General features: G+C 41.8%; 8 protein-coding genes across 8 annotated transcripts; 4 read left to right on the forward strand and 4 right to left on the reverse strand.

Annotated features, from left to right (window-relative positions):
* Positions 1 to 696: 696 nt before the first annotated feature.
* Positions 697 to 1,252, reverse strand: EAF02_008421 (uncharacterized protein; the record flags this gene model as incomplete). The annotated part of the gene is made up of 3 exons (XM_038904469.1): positions 697 to 949; positions 1,003 to 1,014; positions 1,097 to 1,252. 3 exons carry the CDS (start codon positions 1,250 to 1,252, stop codon positions 782 to 784), a joined length of 336 nt encoding a protein of 111 aa, XP_038755526.1. The 3' UTR covers positions 697 to 781.
* A 1,237-nt stretch (positions 1,253 to 2,489) lies between these two features.
* On the forward strand, positions 2,490 to 5,529 carry EAF02_008422 (uncharacterized protein). The gene is made up of 4 exons (XM_038904470.1): positions 2,490 to 3,680; positions 3,850 to 4,096; positions 4,155 to 4,799; positions 4,854 to 5,529. Exons 1-4 carry the CDS (start codon positions 3,520 to 3,522, stop codon positions 5,205 to 5,207), a joined length of 1,407 nt encoding a protein of 468 aa, XP_038755527.1. The 5' UTR covers positions 2,490 to 3,519; the 3' UTR covers positions 5,208 to 5,529.
* Positions 5,530 to 6,927: 1,398 nt separating this feature from the next.
* On the reverse strand, positions 6,928 to 11,664 carry EAF02_008423 (uncharacterized protein; the record flags this gene model as incomplete). Its single annotated transcript, XM_038904471.1, is given in 14 exon segments — positions 6,928 to 7,650; positions 7,701 to 7,781; positions 7,836 to 8,269; positions 8,319 to 8,503; positions 8,563 to 8,678; positions 8,740 to 8,811; positions 8,863 to 9,061; positions 9,115 to 9,565; positions 9,617 to 10,005; positions 10,017 to 10,331; positions 10,389 to 10,622; positions 10,669 to 10,948; positions 10,994 to 11,220; positions 11,271 to 11,664. 14 exon segments carry the CDS (start codon positions 11,662 to 11,664, stop codon positions 6,966 to 6,968), a joined length of 4,062 nt encoding a protein of 1,353 aa, XP_038755528.1. The 3' UTR covers positions 6,928 to 6,965.
* Positions 11,665 to 15,133: 3,469 nt separating this feature from the next.
* On the forward strand, positions 15,134 to 15,884 carry EAF02_008424 (uncharacterized protein; the record flags this gene model as incomplete). The annotated part of the gene is made up of 2 exons (XM_038904472.1): positions 15,134 to 15,338; positions 15,385 to 15,884. 2 exons carry the CDS (start codon positions 15,134 to 15,136, stop codon positions 15,882 to 15,884), a joined length of 705 nt encoding a protein of 234 aa, XP_038755529.1.
* Positions 15,885 to 16,464: 580 nt separating this feature from the next.
* On the forward strand, positions 16,465 to 17,479 carry EAF02_008425 (uncharacterized protein). Its single transcript, XM_038904473.1, has 4 exons — positions 16,465 to 16,599; positions 16,658 to 16,785; positions 16,840 to 17,395; positions 17,460 to 17,479. The coding sequence occupies exons 1-3, from the start codon at positions 16,533 to 16,535 to the stop codon at positions 17,044 to 17,046; spliced, it is 402 nt and encodes a 133-aa protein (XP_038755530.1). The 5' UTR covers positions 16,465 to 16,532; the 3' UTR covers positions 17,047 to 17,395; positions 17,460 to 17,479.
* A 918-nt stretch (positions 17,480 to 18,397) lies between these two features.
* EAF02_008426 (uncharacterized protein) lies at positions 18,398 to 19,174 on the reverse strand. The gene is made up of 3 exons (XM_038904474.1): positions 19,110 to 19,174; positions 18,659 to 19,039; positions 18,398 to 18,604 (listed from the first exon to the last, which is right to left on the reverse strand). The coding sequence occupies exons 2-3, from the start codon at positions 19,031 to 19,033 to the stop codon at positions 18,512 to 18,514; spliced, it is 468 nt and encodes a 155-aa protein (XP_038755531.1). The 5' UTR covers positions 19,034 to 19,039; positions 19,110 to 19,174; the 3' UTR covers positions 18,398 to 18,511.
* Positions 19,175 to 19,291: 117 nt separating this feature from the next.
* EAF02_008427 (uncharacterized protein) lies at positions 19,292 to 20,346 on the forward strand. Its single transcript, XM_038904475.1, has 5 exons — positions 19,292 to 19,349; positions 19,408 to 19,441; positions 19,568 to 19,695; positions 19,821 to 19,923; positions 20,013 to 20,346. The coding sequence occupies exons 2-5, from the start codon at positions 19,419 to 19,421 to the stop codon at positions 20,116 to 20,118; spliced, it is 360 nt and encodes a 119-aa protein (XP_038755532.1). The 5' UTR covers positions 19,292 to 19,349; positions 19,408 to 19,418; the 3' UTR covers positions 20,119 to 20,346.
* Positions 20,347 to 21,435: 1,089 nt separating this feature from the next.
* On the reverse strand, positions 21,436 to 24,177 carry EAF02_008428 (uncharacterized protein; the record flags this gene model as incomplete). Its single annotated transcript, XM_038904476.1, has 5 exons — positions 21,436 to 21,920; positions 22,096 to 22,381; positions 22,437 to 23,219; positions 23,264 to 23,926; positions 23,983 to 24,177. 5 exons carry the CDS (start codon positions 24,175 to 24,177, stop codon positions 21,436 to 21,438), a joined length of 2,412 nt encoding a protein of 803 aa, XP_038755533.1.
* Between the last annotated feature and the right edge of the window lie 596 nt (positions 24,178 to 24,773).

Genomic DNA, 24,773 nt, shown 5'->3' on the forward strand with positions numbered 1-24,773 from the left:
CCCATTGAACTTTCTGAAGTGGGGACCCATATAAATGACGTCAACAATGCTTGTCTAATGGAGCACCTCGGATGTGCATACCCTTCAAAAGTGTTTGGGAAGATTGTTATTGCGTTGTGTGCACAAGGATTTTTCATAACATTTACCCGATGCTAAGAGTTCTGGAACCTACTCACCGCACATGTAACGCTTTCCAGCTAAAATATACAATTATTTAGTTTTTTATACCCTGATTTATTTATAAATATATGAGATAAAATTGAATATATTATTATAGAAAGATTTAGATTATTTAAATTACTCAAAAAAATATATCATTTATTTTTAAATATTTTTATAGTAATATTTTTGAAGAGTTAAAGTTGAAAATTTGAAAAATTTCGAAAAATTCGCTTATTTTGTATGGGAAAAGCGTTACAAGTTAAAAATTCTGAACTTTTTTAACTAAAAACTTATATAACTTTTTAATAAAAATATTTAAAAATAAATTAGAAATTTTTATATATAAATAATAATTTATATTATTCACTATAAAGTTTTTGTAATTTAATATCAATAATTGAACTAATTATATAGTATTTTAGTTTATATAGAAAAACATGAATTTTGCAGGGATTTTGTCACATTTGTCACAGGGGTGCGGTAAGTAGGTTCCAGAACTCTTACATCGATGTGATTGGTCGTTCGCCCACATCAATATCCTAAATCTAAATCGCGGAGGTTACAATCAAAGCCATTACTCAATACAAAAAACATATAAACTATTTGTTAAGGAATTATTTTATCCGTAGAAAATTGGTTCCAAGTTGCGATACGGATGCTTCCACGAGCCTTCTACTGCAATGCTAATGACTCCCAATGTGTTCTCTTGTAAGACTGTGGAGGACCCTGCGGTCTTACTCTTACTCTTACCAGCGCCGTTATCAATCTTTTCTATCATCCGTAATACCTGAATTTGATCAACACGACTTTCGGCTTCACCGAGAAAGGGACTTTGCATACATCATTGACATTCTATGTGTGGCCTTAGTAGTTAATGAGCCCAGATCAAAGTACATGATGAACATCGCTGTTGTCATTTGGTGACACTGCAGACAGTCACGATGTATGGACGGAAAATCGGCACAAGTCGGTTGGGTTGCATGTTTTTAGACCCCGAATTCTGATTCTTGGCAATAGTTTGCATAGGAAGTGTTGTCGAATCATCTTGAATAGAGGTAACAGCCCAGGCTTTAGGATCATACGAGTCCATGTTGTTTGCTTGGGAATCGGGACTCGGAACAGGAAGTCTCTTGCGTGGGTGGAATCCGGTGGCGGGAGGGTGGAGGAACTTCCTCTATGTTCGCATTACATCTCATCTGAGTCAATATACTCAGAAGAAAGCAATATACAGTATTACTCTCCAAGACTGGGAATTATCTTTTCTTTGATTATAGCCAGAGTCCAAGCTTCAAACATCGTACGAGATCTGTTATCTTTTTCAATGATAGAACTCGGAACACAAGAACTCTTCCCCTTCCCCAGCCCTGGTACGTTTATAGTCAGACACTGGGCCTCGAACATGTGCTCGGGCCATCCTCGAATGGGATTTCCTCTGAAAGCTGTCTGGGTTTCATCTATGAGAAATCTGAGAAGAGAATGAAACGAAAACATTGGTCTCTTGACAAGACTTAACAATGCATTCATTACAATGTTCTATTGCCGTTGTTAGTTTGATCGAGTAGCTACAAAGAGGGACGGCCCGCGAGCGAGTTTAGTATATCCCCAACTACCTGTTTTTATGAATTTGCTTGGCATTTGGCAAGCTGGCGTTTCAGAACCACTTTGTTTCAGACTGAGTTACTTTACTTTTTGTCAAGGTGTCAATAGTCCGGAGTGCAGTCCAAATAAGAGCTGCGAGTACTGGAAATACTGTTGATATTTATGAATGGACTTTCAACTTTCAAGAATCGAAAATTCCAAACGGTCCAAATTATACATAGGAACTTAACACACGTTTTTCATTTTTCATGGCATCAAGAACATTTCGCTCCCTAACTACACTCTAGAAGGCTGAGAAGCCTTCATCTCCCTATCATCACTAGATATAGAGGCGTTATATCCTTTCTTTCTTTCTTCTTCTTTTGAACTATCTACATCGTTTTCTTTGACTGCCGGGTGATGAATTAATGTTGCAACTTCCTCACTTGCAATTTCTCAGACGGTCATGAAAGTCGAGGATATTATCAAGTAGCAACAGCTTGATTCTTTCATTCGAGCCCTCCTTCTATATACGTGGAAGTGACGGAATATATCTCTCCCTTCAGCCGACTATTTTCCCTGTCCAACTAACGGGCCTACTCAATGACAGTCACGCGCAAAGAGCCAGGTGGTCACATCTAGGAACTGCTTTGCGGCCGGTTACAATATAGTGACCCTTGATTCAACTGGGCTGCATACTTAACCCAAGTCGAAATACCCGGAGCTTGGAGGTCCACTTGCAAATTAAATCTTGGAGTTGGCCGCTTGATACAGTTTAGTCAACGTGAACTAACATGCATAATAATCTACTATAGGAGAGAACGATGGGGTAGGTCAACCTCATTACGAGAGTTCTTTACAAATCCGCTCGCGGTTGAATTCAAGAACTTCCCGAACCGGGGAAATACGTAAGAAAGATGTCCAGCAAATACTAAATAGGTAAGGGACTCTATAAGTTTCGAGAACGGTGACAGTAAATGGCAATTTCAAGAATGTGGTACAAATCATCTATGGCTGCTGATACTAGGAAGCTCAAATTCTCGATACAGATCTCGAAAGCAGTCTAAAACATGTAAGTCTCGTTATGAAGTCATTTGGACTCCAGGCGGCACAGTTTTGGGGGGTCACCAGGGCTCATTACGAGGGTTTGGGAACTGTGAGCAATGAAGACTTCATCTAGATGGAAGAGGAACAGTTTCTGCTTAACACTTTTTTCTACGGAGAAGACTCATATGATGTAGATGTTGTGAATTATCCAAAAACTGAACATGATTAATGTATTGAAATTGAATTAGATGGCAAGATGTTGTTCTCGAATTAATGACTAGAAGGTAATAACCGAGCGGGAGTCATGGCGTACAGGAAGAAAAAACTTTGGTTTGATATATTCGATAATTTGGTTTCAATTTCGCACGGTTAATCGTGTAGATGATCAACACGAAAGTGTCATATCAATCTGTCTTCTTGTTGTTTCTTCAAATATTCAGTTACTTCAGAAGTTCATATCCTCGAATTTGCGAGATTTAAACGCACCAATCTTTCCTTTTAGATGTTGCACCTGTTGTGATCATTTCACCCTATCGGCTCCTTATCGTAAGGCCCCTAAAATAAACGTCACTCCCGTACCAAGGATTTCTCCATCTTAAACATCCACCTGCTGTACAACCAACCAACCTTCAATCACCAAATTTGAAAATCATTTCCTCCCTTCAAGTCTCTGCTCGACATACCAGAATAATATAAGATTCTCTAATTGTTATTTAATCCGCATCTTCAAATATGGCATCTACATCCTCGGGTTCCTCCGCATTTAATCCTTCACCTGCTGCATCGACGGCCCCCTCAACTGCCTCCGAGTCGTTACCTACATCCTCCGCGGTAGCGGAGAAACCACCAGATGATGGCTCAAAACTTAAGATGTTCTTGGGAATTCTGCGAAAGTAAGTTGATGTATTTCTGCGCATCTTTGCTAGGAGATGTTCACAAAAACCACACCGCTATCAATGCAACAAAATGTGGCTTCAGCCTCTCAAGCAACCTGTGGACATTTCGCAGATATCCATACGTTTCGGATGGTCATGACTGACATTTCTTTCTCTTTTCTCATAGGTTTATTGGAGTGGCAGATATTGCTTCCGTTCGATTTAGTTTGCCGGCCCAGCTGTTAGAACCAACGCCCAATCTCGAGTATTGGAATTACCTCGATCAACCGAATACATTTGTGGCAATAGGAGACTCGGATGATCCATTAGATAGAATGTTGGAAGTCATGCGATTTTGGTTTACGAAGGATCTGAAATATGTGAAAGGAAAGCCTTGCAAGCCATACAATTCTACTCTTGGGGAATTTTTTAGGGTAAGCAGCTGCAGCTAAATGGAAAGGTCGAAGTGGGGAATACTGATCTCTCGAACAGTGTAATTGGGAAGTCGAAGATTCGCAACCGGCTATAGAGACGGGAAAATTAAGCACGACGAGTGCTTCCTCTTCGAAGAAGGCTACTCCTATGTCATCGACCAATGCGTCGAATGTCACAATTCCTAAGCCGAAATCGGGCAAAAAAGTTCGAGTATCGTATTTGACGGAACAAACTTCGCATCATCCACCCGTCTCCGCATTTTATGTCGATTGTCCGGAAAAGGGTATCTCGGCCCGGGGTTTCGATCAAATATCGGCAAAGTTCACTGGAACGAGTATCAAGGTTACACCAGGGGAGCACAATTTGGGTATCTTCATTAATATTGAGAGGAGAGACAACGAGCAATACCAGCTCACACATCCAGCTGCCCATCTTGGGGGGCTTTTGCGTGGAACTTTAAGTGTTACCGTAGGAGACCAGTGCTACATCAGTTGCGCTCAGACGAAGATCAAGACAATCTTACATTATGTTGAAGAGGGATGGTTAGGGAAAACGCAGAACAAAGTGGAGGGAGTTGTCTTCCGCTACGATCCAGACAATGATAATAAGACTAGGATCAAAGATGTTCCTGATAAAGATATATTAGCAAGGGTATCTGGAAATTGGAAGGACAAGCTATACTTCAGTTTGGGGCCGAAGGGCGTAAGTATCCCATTTCATAAAATCAGACGACAGCTACTGACTGGACGTTATTAGGACAATCAAATTCTCCTGATAGATCTCGCGCCTCTTCAAGTAGCACCAAAGATCATCCCGCCAACAGAAAAACAGCTACCAAATGAATCTCTCAAGTTCTGGTCAGGCGTCACAGAAGCCATTCACGGTCGACAATTTGCCCGGGCAACAGCCCTCAAACAAGAATTAGAAGAAAGGCAAAGAGAGAAAGCTAAACAACGACAAGAACAAGGCGTTGATTGGCAACCGAGATTCTTCACAGGTTCGGTTACACCTTTAGGTAAACCGGATTTGACGGCCGATGGAAAAGAGGTTCTACACATGTTACAGCAGGGAGAATGGGATTTGAAGGAGAATGAAGTCACAGGTGCTTAGAATTCATGCTCCGGATGAGATAACATTTTTCTTTCTTTCTGGTAACTGGAGTGGTCTTGGATGATACTAAAGGAAACGAGATAGCTCTTTGTTGATACTCTCGATACTTGATACGTATACACATACATTATTACATCACATACATGAATGGGAGAAGAAGGGAAAGGAGATGGCGATGTGGGATTCGTTGCTTTAGTTCGTTACTTTGTCGGATACGGGGTTCGGGGAACTTATATTTTGAGCACATAACATAGACGATTCCTTCTGGTTGGTTGTGGAAATTGTGTGGTTGGGGATAGAGAGCAGAGGGAAGAAGCGGAGAGGGCGGGGTGGGACTAGGAGTGGAGTGGGAGTGGGGTGGGAGTGGGAGCGGAGGGTAGAAGTGAGCACGGAGTAGAGAGTGGAGAGCGGAGATTAAAGGAAGAATTTGAATATACAGTTGGGGTATACAATACACACATACACATACTATACCAGAATGATATTTTGTTATTAAGAAATTAGGAGTGTTTTGAATGTTTTTGGTATTTTTGCTTAGTGATTGTGATACCTTTTCTCTCTCGCTTTTTTGCAAGGGAATTTCAGTTGCAGTGAAAGTAGGTAAATATGGTTTTGACGAAAATTTGGGACTAGGCAAGGGACAGAACATAATTGATCATGAAACGCATTGTTTATGTAGATGATATGATATAATCTCACTCGGTTATTTACAAAGCCGAAGTATGACACTTGTGTTTGTTGGTTGTGTTGTGGGGGAAAGTTGCGTGTTGTGCGTGAATGGATGGATGGATGGGTTTGAGGATCTTGGGGGGGAGGGAGAGGTGGTTTGTTGGTGTGGATTTGTGGGGGGTGGTAGGGTAGGGGGGGTATGGGTAGAGGGATGGGTTGGGGGAGGGGGGGGTGTGCTGTGAGTGGTTTGATGATTAGGTGGGTGGTGATTGGTTTTTAGGTTTTAAGTTTTGAGTTTTAAGTTTTTGGTGATGGAGGGAGGGGAGGGGAGGGAAGGGGAGGGAGAGGGGGAAGGGAAGGGAAAGGAGATGGTTGTTTAGATTGAGGAGATGGGTGGGTGCATATAGGTATTTATATACTGTATATATGAAAAATAATCTTAATATCTATAAATACGAAGCTTGTTGTAGTTAGTTTGCTCTTTTTTGAGCTGGTGTGTGTTGAATCTTGGATCTTGGGTTGAAGGAGTATGGATGTATGGATATATAGATGTATGAATGTATAGATGTATGGATATTTATTATAAGAGAGAATTTATAATATGATCTAAACGAGTTTTGTATTGAGATGTATTAATAGAGGGGAGGGGAGGAGAGGGAAGGGGAGATGAGGGGAAAGGAGATGAGATGGATTGTATGTATTATAATTTGGATATATAAAAGATAATCTTTAATATTTATAAATACAAAGTTTGTTGTAATTAGTTTTTTTTTTTTTGAGTTTGATATATATTATATTTTTAATTTTTGATTAAAGGAGTATGGATATATAGATATATAATATAAGAGAGAATTTATGATACGATCTAGATGGGTTTTTGGTTGAGATATGTTGATGGAAGTGATAGGATAATATCAATCTTAAGGTCAAAAACATCTTCCTGATCGGTTAGACTAAAGAGACTCTGAAGTTCTAAATTTGGATTTCCACTACTTGAGTAGTATCCAAACTGACATAGCTCATCTACTCTTAAGAATAGCAACAAAAACTTTTCCCTCCAATCTCAAGCATCATGGCAAGAAAAACCGTTCAGTCTAATCTCCCAAGTCTTTCTAATGTCCCCGGATTCAGATCCGTAATAACTTCCTGCAATCTCCCATTACTCAATAATACCACCACTACTCTTCCAGACTCTGTATGCTTCGCTAATACTTCAATTCGATGCGCTACACATATAACCGTATGTCCTTTTTGGGTAAACTCATCGTCGATAATACCGTGGATGATTGATTCGGTAACGGGGTCTAGAGAAGAAGTCCCTTCATCTAACAACACGACGGGTTTGCGACCAAGATGTTGAGCTGTCTGGGCTTTGACAAGAGCGCGACAGAGTGCAAGGAGTTGGCCTTGGCCGACTGATAGCTCGGGGAATAATGAGAGGGATTTGTCGAGAATCGGGTGATAGTTGTATGGTGTGGTGTCTGATGCTGTTCCCGAGATATCGTCTGTTCCAGCTGCTCCTTGTAGAAAGGACCAGAGCTCTGTTCTTTTTAACGAGGCGATTAAAGTTTCGTTGGATAATGAGGTATCTGGATCTAAATTGAACCGTAAGGTTTCGTTTGATAGAAGTAATGGATCTTGCGAGACGGTGATGAAACAACGTTGTCGAAGAATTTCAAGCCCAACTTTCTTGATGTCAACGTCGTCTAGCATGATCTGGCCAGATTGTAACTCAAGAAGTCGTAGGAGCGTCAAGAGAAGAGTGCTTTTGCCACTAATTTGAAAGTTAGCTTGTGGTGAATTTGGTGAAGTGGAATCACGAACCTGCCTGTACGTCCACAGACGATAATCTTCTGGCCTGAGGTGATACTCAGACTTAGGTTTTTGAGAGCTGCTGAGTTTGATCTAAGTATTGCTCTAGTTAGCTAGCAGATTTAAGAACTCACTGGGACTACATACAGGTAAGATGCAGTGATATTCTTGAACTCAACATTCCCTTTTGACGGCCAGGATTCCACAGGCTCCAAGGTCTGAGCCATTCCACCCTCAAGAGGTGTCATATGTTCAAGTGTCCTCAAGCGAGCAATCGCCCCAAGAGAGATTTCTAATGTCGTCCAGCTCTCTACGAGCTTCAGTAAGGTTGTGTTTGCCACAAGCATAATATTGAGCGCGATTCCAACTTGTGCACCACTGACACGATCGCGATATGCTACTGCTAAAGCGATAACACTGGTCGCGACAGCAGCTGCTAGAAGATCCAGGACGACATTGAGCCATCTCTGAAGACACAGAAGGAGAAATTCGGGACGCTGAGCGTTGTCCACACTTGTGATATTATCTTCTATTACTGCATTTGACCAGCCAAATGAGCGTATTGTTTCGAGACCCTCGACCTACATTTATCAGCAAGAGGAATATTCGTTGTGCGAAGATCATACATACAGATTCTAAGAAACTCGAGAAAACCCCTGCCCTAGCCTCTAGCTCTAGGAAACGAAGTTGCCTAGATGTTCGGAGATAGACTTTTTGGACGACGTAGACAACAAGCACACAAGCTGGTAGGGATACTGTGAGCCACTTCTGGGCAACGAAAAGTAGTATGACTTGCATCAGGAGCTTGAAAATCTCTGCATTTGTTAGAAAGCTTCAGACAATTTGAGAATAGAAAGTTCGATGGTAGTCTTACGAGTTATAATGGTTTGAAGGGCTGGTGGCAACTGCTTGTCCACTAGCTGGATATCTTGACTGAACCTATTCAATATGGAACCATTGCCGGTCTGGGAGAAAAACGACAAGGATGCGCTAATAATCATCAGTCTCTCCTATAATATCCGATCATCTTCTGTAGAGAAGGGGCACTGACCTCGTTACGATATGTAACAGTCGTTCGTGTATTCGGAATCCAGATTGCGATGCCAATTGTATGAGAACGACCCTAGGACGTGTTCAACAACCACAAGCTCATAGAAGTTTGCAAGGAACTTACCACATCTGAATGCTTGTCGTGATCCATGACATGAATGATAGGAACAAAAATCCAAGGACCCAAAATAGTGTATTTCCACCATCTGACTCGGTCCAAAACTGTAAATAGTATTGGGGGATGGTAATGAAGAAGGCATATGCTGCTGTACAGGCGATAAGGAGAAAAAGATTCTTTGAGCCGACAAAGTTTAGATAGTATCCTACGCTTATATCAATTTCATTTTCAACGCTGTTAAAGAAGGAAGAGGCTTACCATACAGAGCCGCGTCTCCGCTCCGTCTTGCAAGGTCAATTTTAGCTTCGTCTTTTGCTCGAACCTGGGTGCTAAGTCTTGCAAAAGCTGCTGCCACTGCGGCGTTATCTTTGACGTGGTTCCCAGAAGAGAACTTTGCTATAGAGCCAGCTTTGATTTTGATACTTTGCGAACTACCTTGATCTGTGATTCCATGGTACCCCAGAACAACGACATGATCTGCTGATTGAAAGTACTGAGCTATTATACGGTAAGAACTTGAGCTGATGTAAAGCCAAAGGGAACTCACTAGAATTAGAACTAGTATGACAGTAATCTTCAACCGCTTTACTAGACCACTGGATCCGAATAAGTTATCAAATATGATTCGCTCAGTATCACCATCTAACCCACTAAAAGTGTCATCTAGTAATAATATGTCCGACCTTGAGAATAATGCGCGTGCTAGTGTCTACAGTTGTTAGTTTCGTGCATACCTACCTTGTCGTTTTTGGGAACATACCACACGCTGTTTTTGACCTCCAGACAAATTGAGTCCTCTGCTACCAATTTGTGTCTTATCCCCATCTGGCAAGGTATCGAAATCATGAGTGAGACAACACATTTCTGTAACAGTATTGTACCATTCCTCATTTTCTTGATTAATAGCTCCATCTATATCATTAGCACCGTAAATAACTTCTTTGATACTACCGCTTGGTAGCCAGGGTCTTTGAGCACAGTATGCTATCTTTTTTGTTGATAAAGAAATTGATCCCCGGGCAGGTATTACTTCTCCAATTATAGTGCGCAATAAAGTTGATTTACCGCAACCGGTGGGACCCGAGATTATAACGAAAGATTTTGCGCGCACTTCTATGTTGATATTGTCAAGAATTGTCTGTTTATCACCTATTCTCAACTGTTGAATTTGAATTGCGAGACTGGTTTTGTGGGATGGTTAGATGCTACTTCATTTTGAGTAAGTCTCGGCAATACTCCACGATTGTTTTGTAAAGATGGGCGGAGCAAGAACGATTGAATTCTTTCAAACCCAGCAAAAGCCGCCACTACACGCGGTACAATTGTCATGACCATATTTGCTGGGTGGGTAATCATACTCAAGATTGCCATGGTTGGGAATGCAGTCGTGGGATCCAGCTTAACTCCATTGGCCTGTGATATAACGGCAAATAGAGCCAGTGTAATCGCTGGGGAAAATATTCCCAGTGCATTGGCTACATTCTCGTTAGTAAAATGTACATATCAGGACTTATACATCACTGTTGACTAACCGGATGCGTTGTAATATACCATGACCCATCGAAGCTTCGAGGCCACCCATAGTTCTTCTTTTCGAAGTTGCTGCACTCGGTGGGTAAGATTATGTTGGAGTCCAATCATCTTAACGACCTTCATGGAACTTATCAATGAACTGGTAGCTCCTATACGGCTTTGCGTTGCAGAATTCCAAGCTTTTTGACGAGGTTGTAAATGCTTCGCAACAAATCGACTCATGTGTGAACATACTAGCAAACTTAGCATCATTTCAAGAGATTGGATTAAAGTACTGACAATAAATAAGGAAAAGTGGAAGAGGCCAGATCCAGCCAACTTGGATAGCGAGAAGCCCTACACCTATGAAAACTTCAATAACTTGAGCCCACGTCTCGTGAACCATTTCAACGATTCCTTCCAGACTATCTGCATCTGTACTCATAAGTGTGGTCGCCTCGCCATTGTCATAAGCAATGCTGGGAGACTCCATAGTCTTTGCATGGATTAACCCCACAAGAGCCCCTCTGGTAATGAGCTTCAATCTATTTATGCGGTGCTGGTACACAGCTGTTGATAACTGAGCGTATTAGCGTGTGAAAGGAGAACAGAGACTGGCACTTACAGCAAGGCCAACGTAAATAGCCACGGCCGATACAACAAGCCAAAAACCACGGCTACTTTCTTCTTCGATAGGATGGGCCACGACATATTCGATGGACTCTTTTATTAAGAGGGGTTGATAATACCGAAAGGCGATCAAGGATAGTCGCGGTACGACGGCAGCCAAAAAAGGGTGCTTCAAGCATCTCATCAACGCCAAAGGTAGGCTATACTTTGTCTCGGGCTTGGCTAGTTTTGTGAGAAGAAAGAAAACAATTACTTTGAGTATCTCGACTAACCTCGACGGGACCATGTTTGAAGCATTGCCTTCCTTGTGAACTCTGGCTTCATATCTTGACTGAGAGGTGGCAAATCTTGGTCAATGAGAATACTTGTGTATCCTTGAAATAAGATGGGGTTTATCCAAGTGTATAGCACCCTATTCAGCACGCTATATGATTCTTCTGGGGATTGAAGATTGCTAGAGTTGCTAAGTGAAGGGCGTTCATCACAGCTCTCGAGTACTAAAAGAGCTGAGTGTATGATACATCGAGCAAGTACTGGCTGTGAGGCTCTAGAAAATGCCCAAACTTTCGGGGGAATTGTAAGAAAAAGAACATCGCATATGATTGATGGCACAAGATAAAGAACAGCTAAATCTGACGGCTTCAGAGATCGCTTGATCTCAAGCATCAAAAGCAGACTCAACCCAAATGCAGCACCTGATGAAGCTAGTAGAGAGATAACGAGAAGAATTCACGCTTCGCATGTACGGCAACAACATAAGCCAGTAGAAGAAAAGACAACATTATCGCAAGGGTCTATGGTCGTTATTGGTATTGTGAGTTAGGCTATAGAAAGGAGACGAGTACTGACTGCTTTTAAGCGTCCTTGCCATCTCAAGACATTTTTTTGCGCGAGAAGCACGCAGCTGCCAAATTTTGGCAGGCAAAAACAAGATAAATACTACGGCACATATTGCAGACATGACATTGACAACGTCTGAAGACTTTACGAGATTGTCTTGCGAGAAATGCCTCATAAAAAGTAGGTTCGAAATTCAAGGCATTCTTGTGCCAAAATAAATTCATGACGGGAAGGTGTTCCATGTACTCAATAGACTTGTGACCTAATGGTAATGAGGAGGTCAAAAATATTATGATTAAAGCGCGCCAGAGTAGCTACGGCTGGAGAAGGGATGAATGATTCCAGATACCAAGTTGTCATGTTGATGTATGAATATCAATCTGCTTATTTGGGTATACCACATTAGGCAAGGCTTCTCGGAATCCGCCTCAATGCTGCAGCTGCAGAGTGGTCTCTCCTCTCACCAGATAAGCTGTGAACCCTCAATAAATGCTATTAGAGTAATCGTGCAGCCTGGACCCACTTATTTCATGCACATCCCCTGACAGCTTACGGCTCGGTAACCAGATGCGAATCGGAGACTATGTGTTTCAGGTGTGTGTGTAAACATCCAGAAATTTGAATTGTATGGACGACCCGGATCTGGAGATCATTCCATTTGAAGGCGTCCTCCTCTATCTCTAGTATTTGTTTCCCTACACTACAATATAAGGTTGAATTGTGTGAGCAAAATGACCTGGTTGGTCCCACACAGACCAAAGGCTGCGAGATCAGAATTAGAGCATATACCTGCGCATAGTCCTCGTTGTCACATTTTAGCTCTCGTCGTCGCCTATTAGAAGTTGAAACAAAATTCAATTTCGAAACATTTTTTAAGTAATAAATGAATAATATCAGATATGTCAGGCAACAATGAAATAAGTATATAAAGAATACCAAGGTAGGTAGTGAGTGTAATGACGTTAGGTCACGCCTACTATATTGTAAGATCTAGCGAGTGCGCTAGGCTCGTAGCCGGTTGTACAGGTATGTAGGTAAGGATTGCTTCTTCCTGTAACCAATTCTGCTCCCTAAATAGGATACAGCCTTGGTAATTAGAACCTACATAGCAGGCTCTACATCATCTGTAGTCTGGTCATACAAACAGTAAATAACTCAATGTCAATATAGATCGAAGACAAAAATAGTAATTCTTCGGGGTATGATGATTCGACACGAAGTTTAAAGTAAGTAATAATGAATCTCGATGATTCATAGGAGCTAATCATATGCCCTGGTAACCCTTGAGTAGATCTATTGTAACTTAAATTACATTAAACACTATTTGATTCGTTCCCCAACTCTTCCTTCAGTTTCTATTCTCTTATTCATGATCAGTTAAATCAGCCCTACACGAGCCTAGACTACTCTATTAAGATCTGTATACCTTTTCTTGTCACTACTTTAGTCTAACTGGATCAAGTCCATCGGCCTTTTAACAATCGATGACCACTTTCCAGATGAACTTCGCTCCTTGGGAGCTTATCGGTGATATGTAACCCCCCAAGAGCTCACATAAGTTCTAAAATTTTTATCAGAAGTAGAGTAAAAGTGGTGATGGTTTTGTTACTGTTGTTTGCCGAAGGTGAAAATCGCTAAAGTAGCTAGACCGGTGCTCCCTGTTGTTCTGGTGTCGATGATTAAACTAGCTACAGCGGCTGAAGGACTGAAGGTCACGGCAATTAGTCCTTATCTAATCTCTTGATGCCGATGGAATCATATGTAATTGTCGGCTCCCGTTAGTGGTCGGTTATTTGTTAGTCTGGGGAGGAAACAAGTACTTCTGCTGGGGAAAGAAACCACTTATCACGACAAAGCACTTGTATTTTTGGTATCAAAACATGAATGTTATATCCAATCAGTCTTGAACTGAGCCAATGATTTTTAAGTTTTCAAATCTATTAATATATCAGCTTATAATATGGTGATTATGTATTGAGAACTATATTCAGACTCAGACTTTAACAGCTCAACCCAAGCACGTCTCAACATGTCAGCAGCAGTTTCCGGGATAATTTTCTCGTGATGGCTCGGCAAGTAAATCGTAACCACCGAAGAGTTTTTGGATCGAGGAGCGCAACAATGGAGAGTAGAAGTGCATACGAAAGTAAATGGGTTTTGATTTTTGTTCCGTGACATCTAAAGGCGCTTGGTGGGGACCCGAAACAGCGGATGATATGCATTAGCTTCAGGCCCTTCATCGAAATAACACCTATGAACACATACCATTTGGAAATAAATATCCGAAAAGCTCATCTCTACTTCGGGCCAAGTGCAATACAGCTACCGATGGAGCTTTTCGATCCATGTGAGGCCTACTAGAGCTCTTGCACGAGCTTTGGTATAACAAGAACCCCAAATGATCAGACTGCCCACCAAGGCGTAAAGATCACGAATGTATCATTTTTCCATAAAATGCGTCCATTCTTTTCCACTTCTTGCTTTCAGATAATCGTCCGAAAATACCTTACACCGTAACGATTAGAGATGGTAGTGCCTTGGAATCAGAGAGGTCAAAGTTGAGCTGCTTGACGATTTCGCCGATACTTACTGGGTAAAATAAATTTATGGGGGTAAGAAAGTGGCACCGTAAGTTCTGTGATGAAAATTCATCTTTATCTCATTCCTACGCGTGGATGAAAAGGGGGGTAGATTTTGGTCGATAAACGAGCCTGTCGTACTGGCTCACCAGTGCATAACTTGCGGGTCTTTATCCGTAGGAAATGCATGATTATCAAAACCCACTTGATTTCAAGCGGGAGCTATCTTCCATATTGCCATATTTATGATTACTTGCGCAGGTTATCCATTAAATTTAGTCTCAGCCCGCCACATTGCACTGACAGAGTTCAGAAATAGAGAAAGCACAGAAAATTCACAATTATATCATTAGTTGATGAATAGAGGAGGCCACAAGGAGATATTGGCCGTGTGAATGCCAAGGCCGCCAATGGAGGAATATCTCAAGGTCTCAGTACTAATGGTAATCATGTCACAGATCTGTCACACAATGTGATGTCTTTCAATTTGCAAGAAAACAGCGCAGGGAAGGTAGAGAAGAGCTCCTACGTTCATTGAGCATTTCAATCTCCGTCCAGCGTTCCAGGAATAGTTGCCTCAGAACGGCGACACGAATTGACGCATACTTGGCAAGTTACTCAATAAAAATGTCATAGCATTACCATGACGAAGGTCCTGCTATCGTAGGTGATCTTGTCATTTTTCAGACTATTTGAGGTGATTTTAATGCTCGCTTATGAATGTGGACTACTTTTTCAAAGCAACTCATCCGAGCACTATTCTCGATCTGGAGCCCCTTGAGCTTAAGGACGAAAGGTTATCCGCATGGCACGACACTTTTGTGGACGTACCAACCCCTTTGAAATACAAGTACGATCGCAATGTCAATTTTTCCGGCGCGGAATTTAGCAGCATAGAGGAATGTACCGCAGCTCTAGCCAGTATCATGATGTATGACAAATGCGGCTTACTGCAAACTCTACCAAGATGGCCCCGAAGAGATACGAAAACCAGCACGCAAGATTGTGGACGAGAGAAAAATTAAGCCCCTGATTGAACTACTCATGCCTTGGGTTCCTCAGCTTTTTTCTAGTTCGTTCACGGAGAATGACTTGATTGACCCAAAGACGTTGAGAATAATGTGTAATGCGGTGGCCGCAGTTGCAAATAACTTGGAGATGCCTGAGATTGAAGCCGAATGTGTGGGCCCTCAAAAGATCTACAAGTCTCTCACGCGCCTGATGATGGATCTAGGAGAGGCCATCGTAAGATGTGAGGGTGTGGAAACTTATCTCGCCACCAGTTTGTTCTTGTTTTTGGCAGCGGAAGAGATCTATTCCCATTTAAAGGAGTCAGATCAACTCGCTCTCCGATCTATTGTAGTGACATTCCTCAGGAACTATGTTGCTTCACTCTTGCTGGTTGAGTCAATCGATTCTCAAACACACAATCCCAAATTGGCGAAATTGGCAAAGGTGATTGCATAAATCTTCCAGCTGTATCTTGTTTTTTGGGTATCTCTTGTTTTAAATGACTGCTGTTGTCTGAACATCGTGGCTGTTGCAAAGTAAATTTGATCTATGAACGTTATTGTCATACATACGAACAAAGCTACACTTGCTCCGCACGGGAAAGACGTTAAAACAGGCCGGCTATTTGCAGCTGAAACGGGATTCTATGCTTAGAAGTTAGATATCGAATTATAGTTCAATATAAAAATGACCTTAAAGAATTTTGTTGGCGACTTGCGACTTCCTTCGTTTGTGCTCTCTTTCCAACCCCCAGAAACACAGAAAGTCCCGTACATTGTAAAGAATCATGAAATTGCTAATAAATGCAATCACAAGACAGTTCCTAGTTTGTACTGTTTACACCAGATTCTGTCTTAATATGATTCCGTAAAACAAATGTACATGTATGTAGTGTTTGGCCAGGTTGCAATTGATTCGTAGGGAGGGGAGGCTCGTGAGGGCAAAGCGCCATCATGCTTTCCCCACCCCATTCCCCACTTAAATATTTTCTTCTCACGAGCTTTTCACGTGCGTTAAACCTATCGTTTTTAGTCGTCGTCTTAAATCTTAAATGTCGAAGTAACAACCTTTTCCGAGTAAACATAAGATATCGTGCCGGTGAAGATGGATGCCAAAATGCCCAAAGCCGTGAAACCTAAGCGTCGCAAGAAGAGCCAGTCGAGAACTGAAGGTATGTGTATTATCATGTTTGATGAAAACCACACATATATGTACTAATATCAAAATAGTAACAAACATATCCGACAGTGAAAGTGACACTGCTCCTAAATCTCAATCTCTCAAGCCAAAAGCTCAATCAGCAGCTGTCAAATCAATCTCTCAAACTACGCCAACTGCATCAGTCAAAGCCCCATCTGTAATTTACACTCCCCTTCTAAATTTTCTCGGAATTTTGTTAACCTATTTCCAGAAACCAACGTTAGTGAAAGACTCGGCTCTCGCTGAAAAGTTCACATCTCATTATCTTCAACGTATCACTACTGAATTCTCTGAAGATCTGGATAAGATCCGTGAAGCGGATGATTTCAACGAGAATGCGTTGCAAATATTGGTACATGCGTTAAAGCAAGGTACGGAAATTTGGGGGGAGGAAGAGATGAGAAGAATTGTTGGATAGGTTGCGAGTGGATATGGAGATTGAGGAGAAGTCGAAATATGGAAAATTATGTGACGATGACCGAGTTGGTAAAAGACCAGCGTGGATACGTTGTTGGAAGACGATACCCATCCTGATGATGAGAGCAACGGAAATGGGGCAGCAAAGGTCGTGAAATATGAAAACAGTGCGCTTCGAAGCGTTTGAATCGACCGCAAAAATTGGGAAATTTGGATGGTAGTCCCAAGAGATATAGACGAGGCGAGTGGATATGTACAGACCATTGATGGCGTTACGGTTTCAAAAGGAAGTCAAAAGTACCATAATCATATTTCTTTTCAGACGTCGGATTTTATACATATACTTTTAGGTATTTGCGGATCATAAATCACATTTCCGCAAGCAGTTCATACATCAGATACTGACATACCTAGTAGTGATTATAACAAAATTTCTAAAATGTGAACCTCCAATGATGACTTCGGTCAGATGAGCGCAAAATCGAAGAAAAACACCATCTCCCAAATCTCGGGAATAAAATCCGAGAACCATTCTTATTCCCAGTCGATGTAACTTTTTGAAATTTTGGCTCGGAATCTGTTGGTGTAAGTTGGAGAAACGAGTGAAAAACTCAGACGTGCAACAAAAGATAAATTTGAGCGAGCACCACGTGATGTATAAAATGCCTAGCCGGCAAGGCGGTGATGTGTCTTTTTTTCTGCCAAAGTCTCATATTTGCGATGTCGGTTTGTTATATCAATCATGAGCCTATGTATGATGTCCATGTAGTCTTGAGATCACGAGTATGTAGTGGTCACTGTCGCGCACGAAGCTCCTGGATCAAAACGCACAAACAGCAATGTGGGAAATGTCACTTCTCGAGCTTCCTTTAGTTATCCTGTCAATCGTTGGAAGGTTCTACTGTAAAGACCTTTAAGGCATTTATGTTGCCAAAATTAGGAAGAACATCACAAAAATAGAATAGTCCCTGAATTCTAGCAATACTTGGATGTCTTTGGGCGCCTTGTATTCTCTGAAGAAGGGTAAGGGGATACTGACTAGGCGGGTAGGAGATAGCTGGGGATCTTGAACATGTATAGTAATGCTTGCGCGCATGAAGATGATTATGATTACAGATGGGCCGCGGATCAGGTAAAGGTAACGAGTGCCAAAGCTGGGGCATAGGGGAACAATGGCTAGGCCTGGGTCATGGTAATGCAGCGGGATAGGCAATTCCGGTGGTAGATTTCTGCTGGCTCTCGTCATCTCTTCAATAGAACATTATAGTTTCATTCTTCAGTCATTCCAAGGCTTTAAGCCGATTTTGTTTAACATATTCACAAGAATCACTTTCACGTTTCAAAGCCAATAATTGATAAATCAAGCATGTATGCCATAGATTCTGCGTAGCATTGAGTAATATCTGAACGACACCATAGCGTGCGAAAATCTATTCCTTCACATTCGACTATCCATTGAAGATAATTTATTTGTTGGCATCATCGAAGATGTAGGTCAAGTGGCAGCGTCCACAGTATTGACGGTCGTGCATGGCAGCCATGAAGACACCGGCACCACACTGAAAATGAGTTAGTAGCGTTCCAAATTTAACAATTATTGTAGGATAACTTACGTCTGGAGTTGGGCACTCTCTGCGGAGACGCTCGATCTTTCCATCACCATCAACCTTGTAGTACTTCAATACAGCGAGCTTGGTCTTCTTGCGCTTGTGCTTGATCTTCTTTGGGGTAGTGTAGACCTTCTTCTTGCGCTTCTTGCCACCACCACGGAGACGTAACACCAAGTGAAGAGTGGACTCCTTTTGGATGTTGTAGTCGGAGAGGGTGCGGCCATCTTCGAGTTGCTTTCCGGCGAAGATCAATCGCTGTTGGTCGGGTGGGATTCCCTCCTTGTCTTGGATCTTGGCCTTGACATTGTCGATGGTGTCCGAAGACTCAACCTCGAGGGTGATGGTTTTGCCCGTGAGGGTCTTGACGAAGATCTGCATGACTATCTTCAAAGAGGTGTTAGAATTCAATCATATTCAAATTATGCGATTTCGCATTCAGATAGTAATGACATACCTGGACAACGGTTTAGATTGTCTTCCTCAAAGGTCTTGTAGAGTTCGAAAAGAAAAGTTGAAGATAATTGATAGGGAATTTCGAAAGTTTGGTTGTGCGCTAAAATGCGTTAGCGCCAAGCTAGGTCTCGCTTACCAGATCACACAATTGAATATTGATAGATGTTGACTTACGAGATTTCAATCCTACGAACGACAATCGCCAACCAACAACCAAAGATTTGAATAATCCGCCAATTCAGTAAGTTTGCAGATATCTTCAAAGTTGATCTCTGGACAAATTTAACAAATTATTTTAGAATCCGCAAAAATGGTCAAGAAGCGCGCGTCCAAGTACGATTTCCCACTCCATCCATAATTTACGACGAGCTCTTTGAGAAATGATACAGTTATCATGATTATATCAACGTCGAAAAACATGAAATACCTAGCAAATCAGGAGGCTGATTGATTTTATAGCGGACGTAACAAGAAGGGTCGTGGTCACGTCAAGCCCATCAGATGCTCCAACTGCTCCCGATGCACACCAAAGGACAAGGCGATCAAGAGATTTACCATCCGTAATATGGTTGAGTCCGCTGCCATCCGTACGTTCTGATTATTCCAGATAATTCCCTTTCATCAATTTCGCAGAAAATATGGAACATCGAGAGATTTGGCGGATGAGAGACTTTGGACTTTTGCAACAGGCGCTAATACGAATTCATTACAGGTGATATCTCAGAGGCATCTGTCTTCTCTGAGTACACAGTTCCCAAGATGTACCTCAAATTGCAATACTGCGTCTCTTGCGCCATTCACGGCAAGATTGTCCGGTATGTTAATGCTATGAGATGAATCCTTGGTTGAACTGCCAGTAAGTTTGACCCTATAAGAACACTTGGGCTGATTCCCTTTTCTACAGTGTCCGATCCCGTGTTGGAAGACGTAACCGTGCCCCACCTCCCCGTGTTAGATACAACAAGGACGGAAAGAAGGTCAACCCAAACCAAGCTGCCGCTAAGGCTTAGAGTGCTTTAGGTTGGGAACGGAGGAGTTATCGACTGGGTTTTTCGGGATGCATTTTGTCTTAACCAATTTCTAATGCAAAAAGCATTGCTTAGACAAATATGACCTCATTGACTGATGATAAATCTTCAATCAATCTTCTCAATCTTTCAAACATGTGATATTTTATTGGCAATTGCTTTGGTCGGATCTTCATTGTGCATTCAAAATTTCCATGGTAGCAGAGAATGTGCGCAGGTCCTCTCAAGTACTCCGTATGTGCCCAACTTCTACATGAGAATTTCCGTGCTCAGACCTTGGATAGCAGCTGTTCTGTCCTTCGTCTGATGGCCTGTTCAGAGGATGGTCGATTGCATGATTAGTTACCTTTTAGTGGACATCAACCATGATCGTGATGCTAGTTGATCATTGCAAGTGCTCGCGTCTCGTGCATGTATGTGTCAAATCACTCTAGAATCAGTTGTGACTACATCTTTTCAGTCACTTTTAGAAATACATCGCTTTCCTTTTGATATTGCTAACATCTCATATCAACCTTAGCAATGCGATTTGTGAATTCTTGACATCTCCCCTATTCTCCACACAACCCTACATGCAGCACACAGCTTGGGCATCGCGTCGGAAATCCAACATCTATCATCCAACATATCCAACTCGACGACACAAGAAATGTACTGAGATGAACTAGAACAGTCTGCACTTCCAAGAGATAGAGCGATTGTACTCCCATTCAACAGTCAGGAAATGAGAAGTAGTGTACAAGAGGTTTTCTTAATAATTATGGTGTTTTCGATACAGTAGAATTCACAAACCAGGGCGGAACGAGGGAGTGACGATGAAGTGATGATCCTGAGACGGGGGGTAAGATTGTCATTTCATTCCTTACATGGTACACCGAAGGGGAGTAGAACGAGGACGAGCCTCCCCAGGAAATTGGCTGCACGAAGTTGACGATGGAGAAGCAAGAGGTAATTTGAGAGGAGTGGCTGAGGGGGAAATTGAGACATTTGCTTTACTCTATATATTAGGAACCTTTCAAAATCTAGGATTTCAATGATTTGAGCTGAATTTCGACGACACATGTTTTTGTAGTTAGTTATAAATGTGATTGAAGTGTTTGACATGTCGGGAACTTCTTGATATTCAAAGCTTGCTGTGCTAAACCTTAAGAGACGGTAAAAAATCGAAAGATCTCTCAACATTCAAAAGTTACATATTTTGCTATTTCTAAATATTGAATATCTGGTCAAAGATTTATGATTTTGTCATGATCTAATCCAATGTTGACCACGGCCCATCCACATTTTCCACCTCTTACTTTAATCGTTTGCCTCAACTCTTCGCAGGATAATCTGTCTCGCGGTAGGATTGTCCAATAGATCCATATGCAACTTTTTCAGAACCCCTTCGCATGCTTGTCTACCAGCATAAATCTTCTCCGCTGCCTCTGACAAAGACATCCCTTCTTCATCCGATGCCTCTATAGGCAAATTTAGCAAAGCAATGCCCTGCGTAAGTCGTGGCATCATGAATGCCGTGCCCTCCAACGGTAGATAGTTGCCAATGATGCTTTGAATACCTTTTAAGTCCTGGGAAAAGCGAGCTGCGCCTAACGTTGTGAAATCCTGCCTGAGGAGGACTTCGTTAAAAAGCAAGTCTTCAAGGGCTGAGATTGCTTGACGCCAAATTCGCATGAATGCAGGATAAGAAATGGTTTTCTCGAGATAAGCCATTTTCTCTTTCATTACCTGAAGAGGTTGGTCAAGCTCGGCTGATATTGTTAAAGAGGACGTGTAATGTGGTACTAAACATGATCAGTGAAAAGCTCGTGGAAATTCAAGCAAGTTGAACAATTCAAATATTGTAAAGATGCTAATTAATCATCGAAACAGTCCGAATCCTTCATGGATACTGAACAATTCAAAGGGTATCAAGGATTTAGATGATTAGGGAGTTTAGGATGAAAGAAAATAACTTACAAGGTTGAGAGTCTTGACCAACTGTTGTCCATTGCGCTTGAGTGAGATAAGCTCTGAAAGCAGTTGGAAATGGGTATTTAATCGCTCTCTGTAGAAGATCTCCCGCGTTGCTTCGTATCTTCTTGAAGCCTTGGATGGTTGTATCGAAGATGGTTCCTTCACCAGTGCCTAGCTTGAGCGAAGTAGATAGTTTCAGTTGCGAACAGGTAATCGGGCCAGCGATGGCGCTATCCGGATGTACACCTTGTGCCCTCTCGTCCAATTGAAAATATAATTCCACGAAAAACTAACCAAAAATCAGTACTTGTCGTCGTCATAGTGTATTGAGAGAAGATGCTAACCGCTTCGTTGCTAAGGAATTCCAGAGTTGAGATAATATGATCTGCGCTACCAAAGACTTTGCAAAGGCTGACAAGCCCAGCCATTCCCTCGACAGACCGTTGTTGTTCTTTAGTGGCGCCTGTAGCTATACGGCCAACAGTTGAGGTAAGTGAGATATACGCATCCAGAGATTCGGACAGGCGAATTTGGTACCTATCAAGAACCGCGATTTGAGTATTGAGGAAGAAACGAAGTTTATGTGAGACTTTTCTGAGGTCTTTATATTGTGTTGTAATTGCCTTCAGGAGATCAGTGACCTTGGTAGCACCAAAGGTACCTTTAGTCTTCTTAGACTCGTTGCTGTCGTAGTCAATATCTCCATTGTCTGGCGATTCCATTATTTCTTCATATCTTTGGAAGGCAAATCTTTCCTCAGCTTCTAGCCAGGGAACGAACCATTTATCTAGAACATGCCAAGTCACACCAACCCATCCAACTTCAGAATTGCCACCATCATACTTGTGCTTGATTCGGATAGCATCGTCCCAGACCATTAATTGGCCTATAAATTTACTCAAGTGCGCGGAGTTGTGCTGAATTTCGTTAAGAACAAAATCGGTCTTCTCTTTGACTAATGGCAAGAGTGCTGTGATAAAGGCAGATACAGGGTCTATGTAAAGTGAGTTCCCCGCTAAAGGACTGCCTAAGAAGTGTGCAGCCAGAACAGGTCCAGCATTGTCTCGAAGATAAGTCTCATGCGCATCTATAACATCAATGATCCAGTTTAGGTAATATTCCCCGAGCTAATTTTGTCAGAGTGGTTTCATAACGGAAGATAGAAACTTACAAGACTGCTCGCACTCGTAGGCGTGGTTCCCATGAAGTGATAGCGAAATTTCAGTTCACTCTCCTTCACTAGAACTTCGAAAGGAAGAAGGACAAGGGGCTCTCGAGCTTCTCTAATCTCTGGAGCTTGCAGGTCTAAAAGTCTTCCAAAGCATATTTGCCATTCCTTGGAAACTTCAACAGTGAGATCTGGCCAGTTCAAGGCTTTGAGTACATCCCGGAATTCTTTGACCATGATTTGAACCATCTGGTCCCATAAATGATTGGAAGTCTGTTCGACGTAAGAAACGAGATGAGGGGCAGCAATTTCTGTGGAATTCTGAGTCGCTTGTAAAGTCATCGCAAGTTGTTTTAATCGCACATATGGCTTTAGAGCCTCAGTAGGGTTTTCAGGTAAATTTTGATGAGCTTCCTTGGTCAGATCATCGACATCCTTCAATAGTTCAACATATGCTTGTGCCAATTCGACCTGTTGTAGTTTCTCCATCGGCCCTTTCAAACGTCGCACTGCTTCCTCTGGAGTATCTGAAGATGTAAGAATCATCATCCGCGCTCGTAAGTCCTCTTGGTGTTGCTCAAAAGTTTGAGTCTTTTGGGTCATCGACGAAGTATGATTTGCCGCGGATTTTTTGGCCTCAGCGAGCTTGGTTTTGGCATCTTTCAACTAGAAGAAGTTCTAGTTAGCTAGTAGAATGAATCAACATATATACTGCAACTTACTTGCTCTTCCAGCTGTCTTTGCTTTGCTTCTACGTTCTCCAATAAGCTCGATAGATCTGTCATATCTGTGGTGGTTTGGATTTTGTCGTTCAACCAGTCTTCAACTCTAATATTTCTTTCTCCAACTGGTATATCGTCGATAGGATTGCACAAATAAGCCCTCGGGCTACGCTCCTGCTCTATATGGAGCGACATGTTTATTGATCGGGTGGTCCTTTTCGATTGACAGTTGCAATAATTGAAGTTGTCCTTAGTGAAGGTAAATTAACGTAAGGTAGGCATGGTTATGTAACAATTAAATTTTAGCGTCGCCAAAAAGCACTTACAGAATTTATATGGACATCTACGTTCACTCAACCAAACATCAAAAATACACACTTACATTTCGATATCCTATAACAATATCAAAAGATGTACCAGATGGTAGAAATATCCGACACCAAGTCAATTAGAAGCTCCTGAATATTTTATTTTAATTTTCAAATCTGAATTTTAATTACCAGATTTAATTTCGAATATTGAAAAGAGCAATTATTTTTATTTTTGATGTTTGGTTCCATCTCATGCATTGTGGAGAGCACCTACCATTTTCCGGGGTCCCTTTTGAAAGACGACGACGTCACCGAAATATGCGCGGGCTGTATCTACTAGGTAGCTGTCAATAAACTTTTTCTTTAATCCTACAGCTCACTTTGGGTTTTTCGAGATGTTTCAAACCCAATAATTAATCAAAACGTGCATTGCGCTTAGCAACAGTTCTTACAATGGCGCGTAGATGATAATACGAAGCA

This window comes from Botrytis sinoallii (genome assembly GCF_014898435.1).
Source record: "Botrytis sinoallii strain Bc 23 chromosome Unknown BSIN_016, whole genome shotgun sequence".
NCBI lineage: Eukaryota > Fungi > Ascomycota > Leotiomycetes > Helotiales > Sclerotiniaceae > Botrytis > Botrytis sinoallii.

Bases quoted from the DNA above. Each gene is read 5' to 3' on its own strand.
- EAF02_008427 (XM_038904475.1), top strand. From the start codon at position 19,419: ATGGTCAAGAAGCGCGCGTCCAA. The intron at 19,442-19,567 runs GTACGATTTCCC...TTGATTTTATAG, and splicing joins GTCAAGAAGCGCGCGTCCAA to CGGACGTAACAAGAAGGGTC. The intron at 19,696-19,820 runs GTACGTTCTGAT...AATTCATTACAG, and splicing joins GGTTGAGTCCGCTGCCATCC to GTGATATCTCAGAGGCATCT.
- EAF02_008425 (XM_038904473.1), top strand. From the start codon at position 16,533: ATGGATGCCAAAATGCCCAAAGCCGTGAAACCTAAGCGTCGCAAGAAG. The intron at 16,600-16,657 runs GTATGTGTATTA...ATATCAAAATAG, and splicing joins GAGCCAGTCGAGAACTGAAG to TAACAAACATATCCGACAGT. The intron at 16,786-16,839 runs GTAATTTACACT...ACCTATTTCCAG, and splicing joins CATCAGTCAAAGCCCCATCT to AAACCAACGTTAGTGAAAGA.
- EAF02_008422 (XM_038904470.1), top strand. From the start codon at position 3,520: ATGGCATCTACATCCTCGGGTTCCTCCGCATTTAATCCTTCACCTGCT. The intron at 4,097-4,154 runs GTAAGCAGCTGC...TCTCTCGAACAG, and splicing joins CTCTTGGGGAATTTTTTAGG to TGTAATTGGGAAGTCGAAGA. The intron at 4,800-4,853 runs GTAAGTATCCCA...GGACGTTATTAG, and splicing joins TCAGTTTGGGGCCGAAGGGC to GACAATCAAATTCTCCTGAT.
- EAF02_008426 (XM_038904474.1), bottom strand. From the start codon at position 19,033: ATGCAGATCTTCGTCAAGACCCTCACGGGCAAAACCATCACCCTCGAG. The intron at 18,605-18,658 runs GTAAGTTATCCT...ACTCATTTTCAG, and splicing joins GAGAGTGCCCAACTCCAGAC to TGTGGTGCCGGTGTCTTCAT.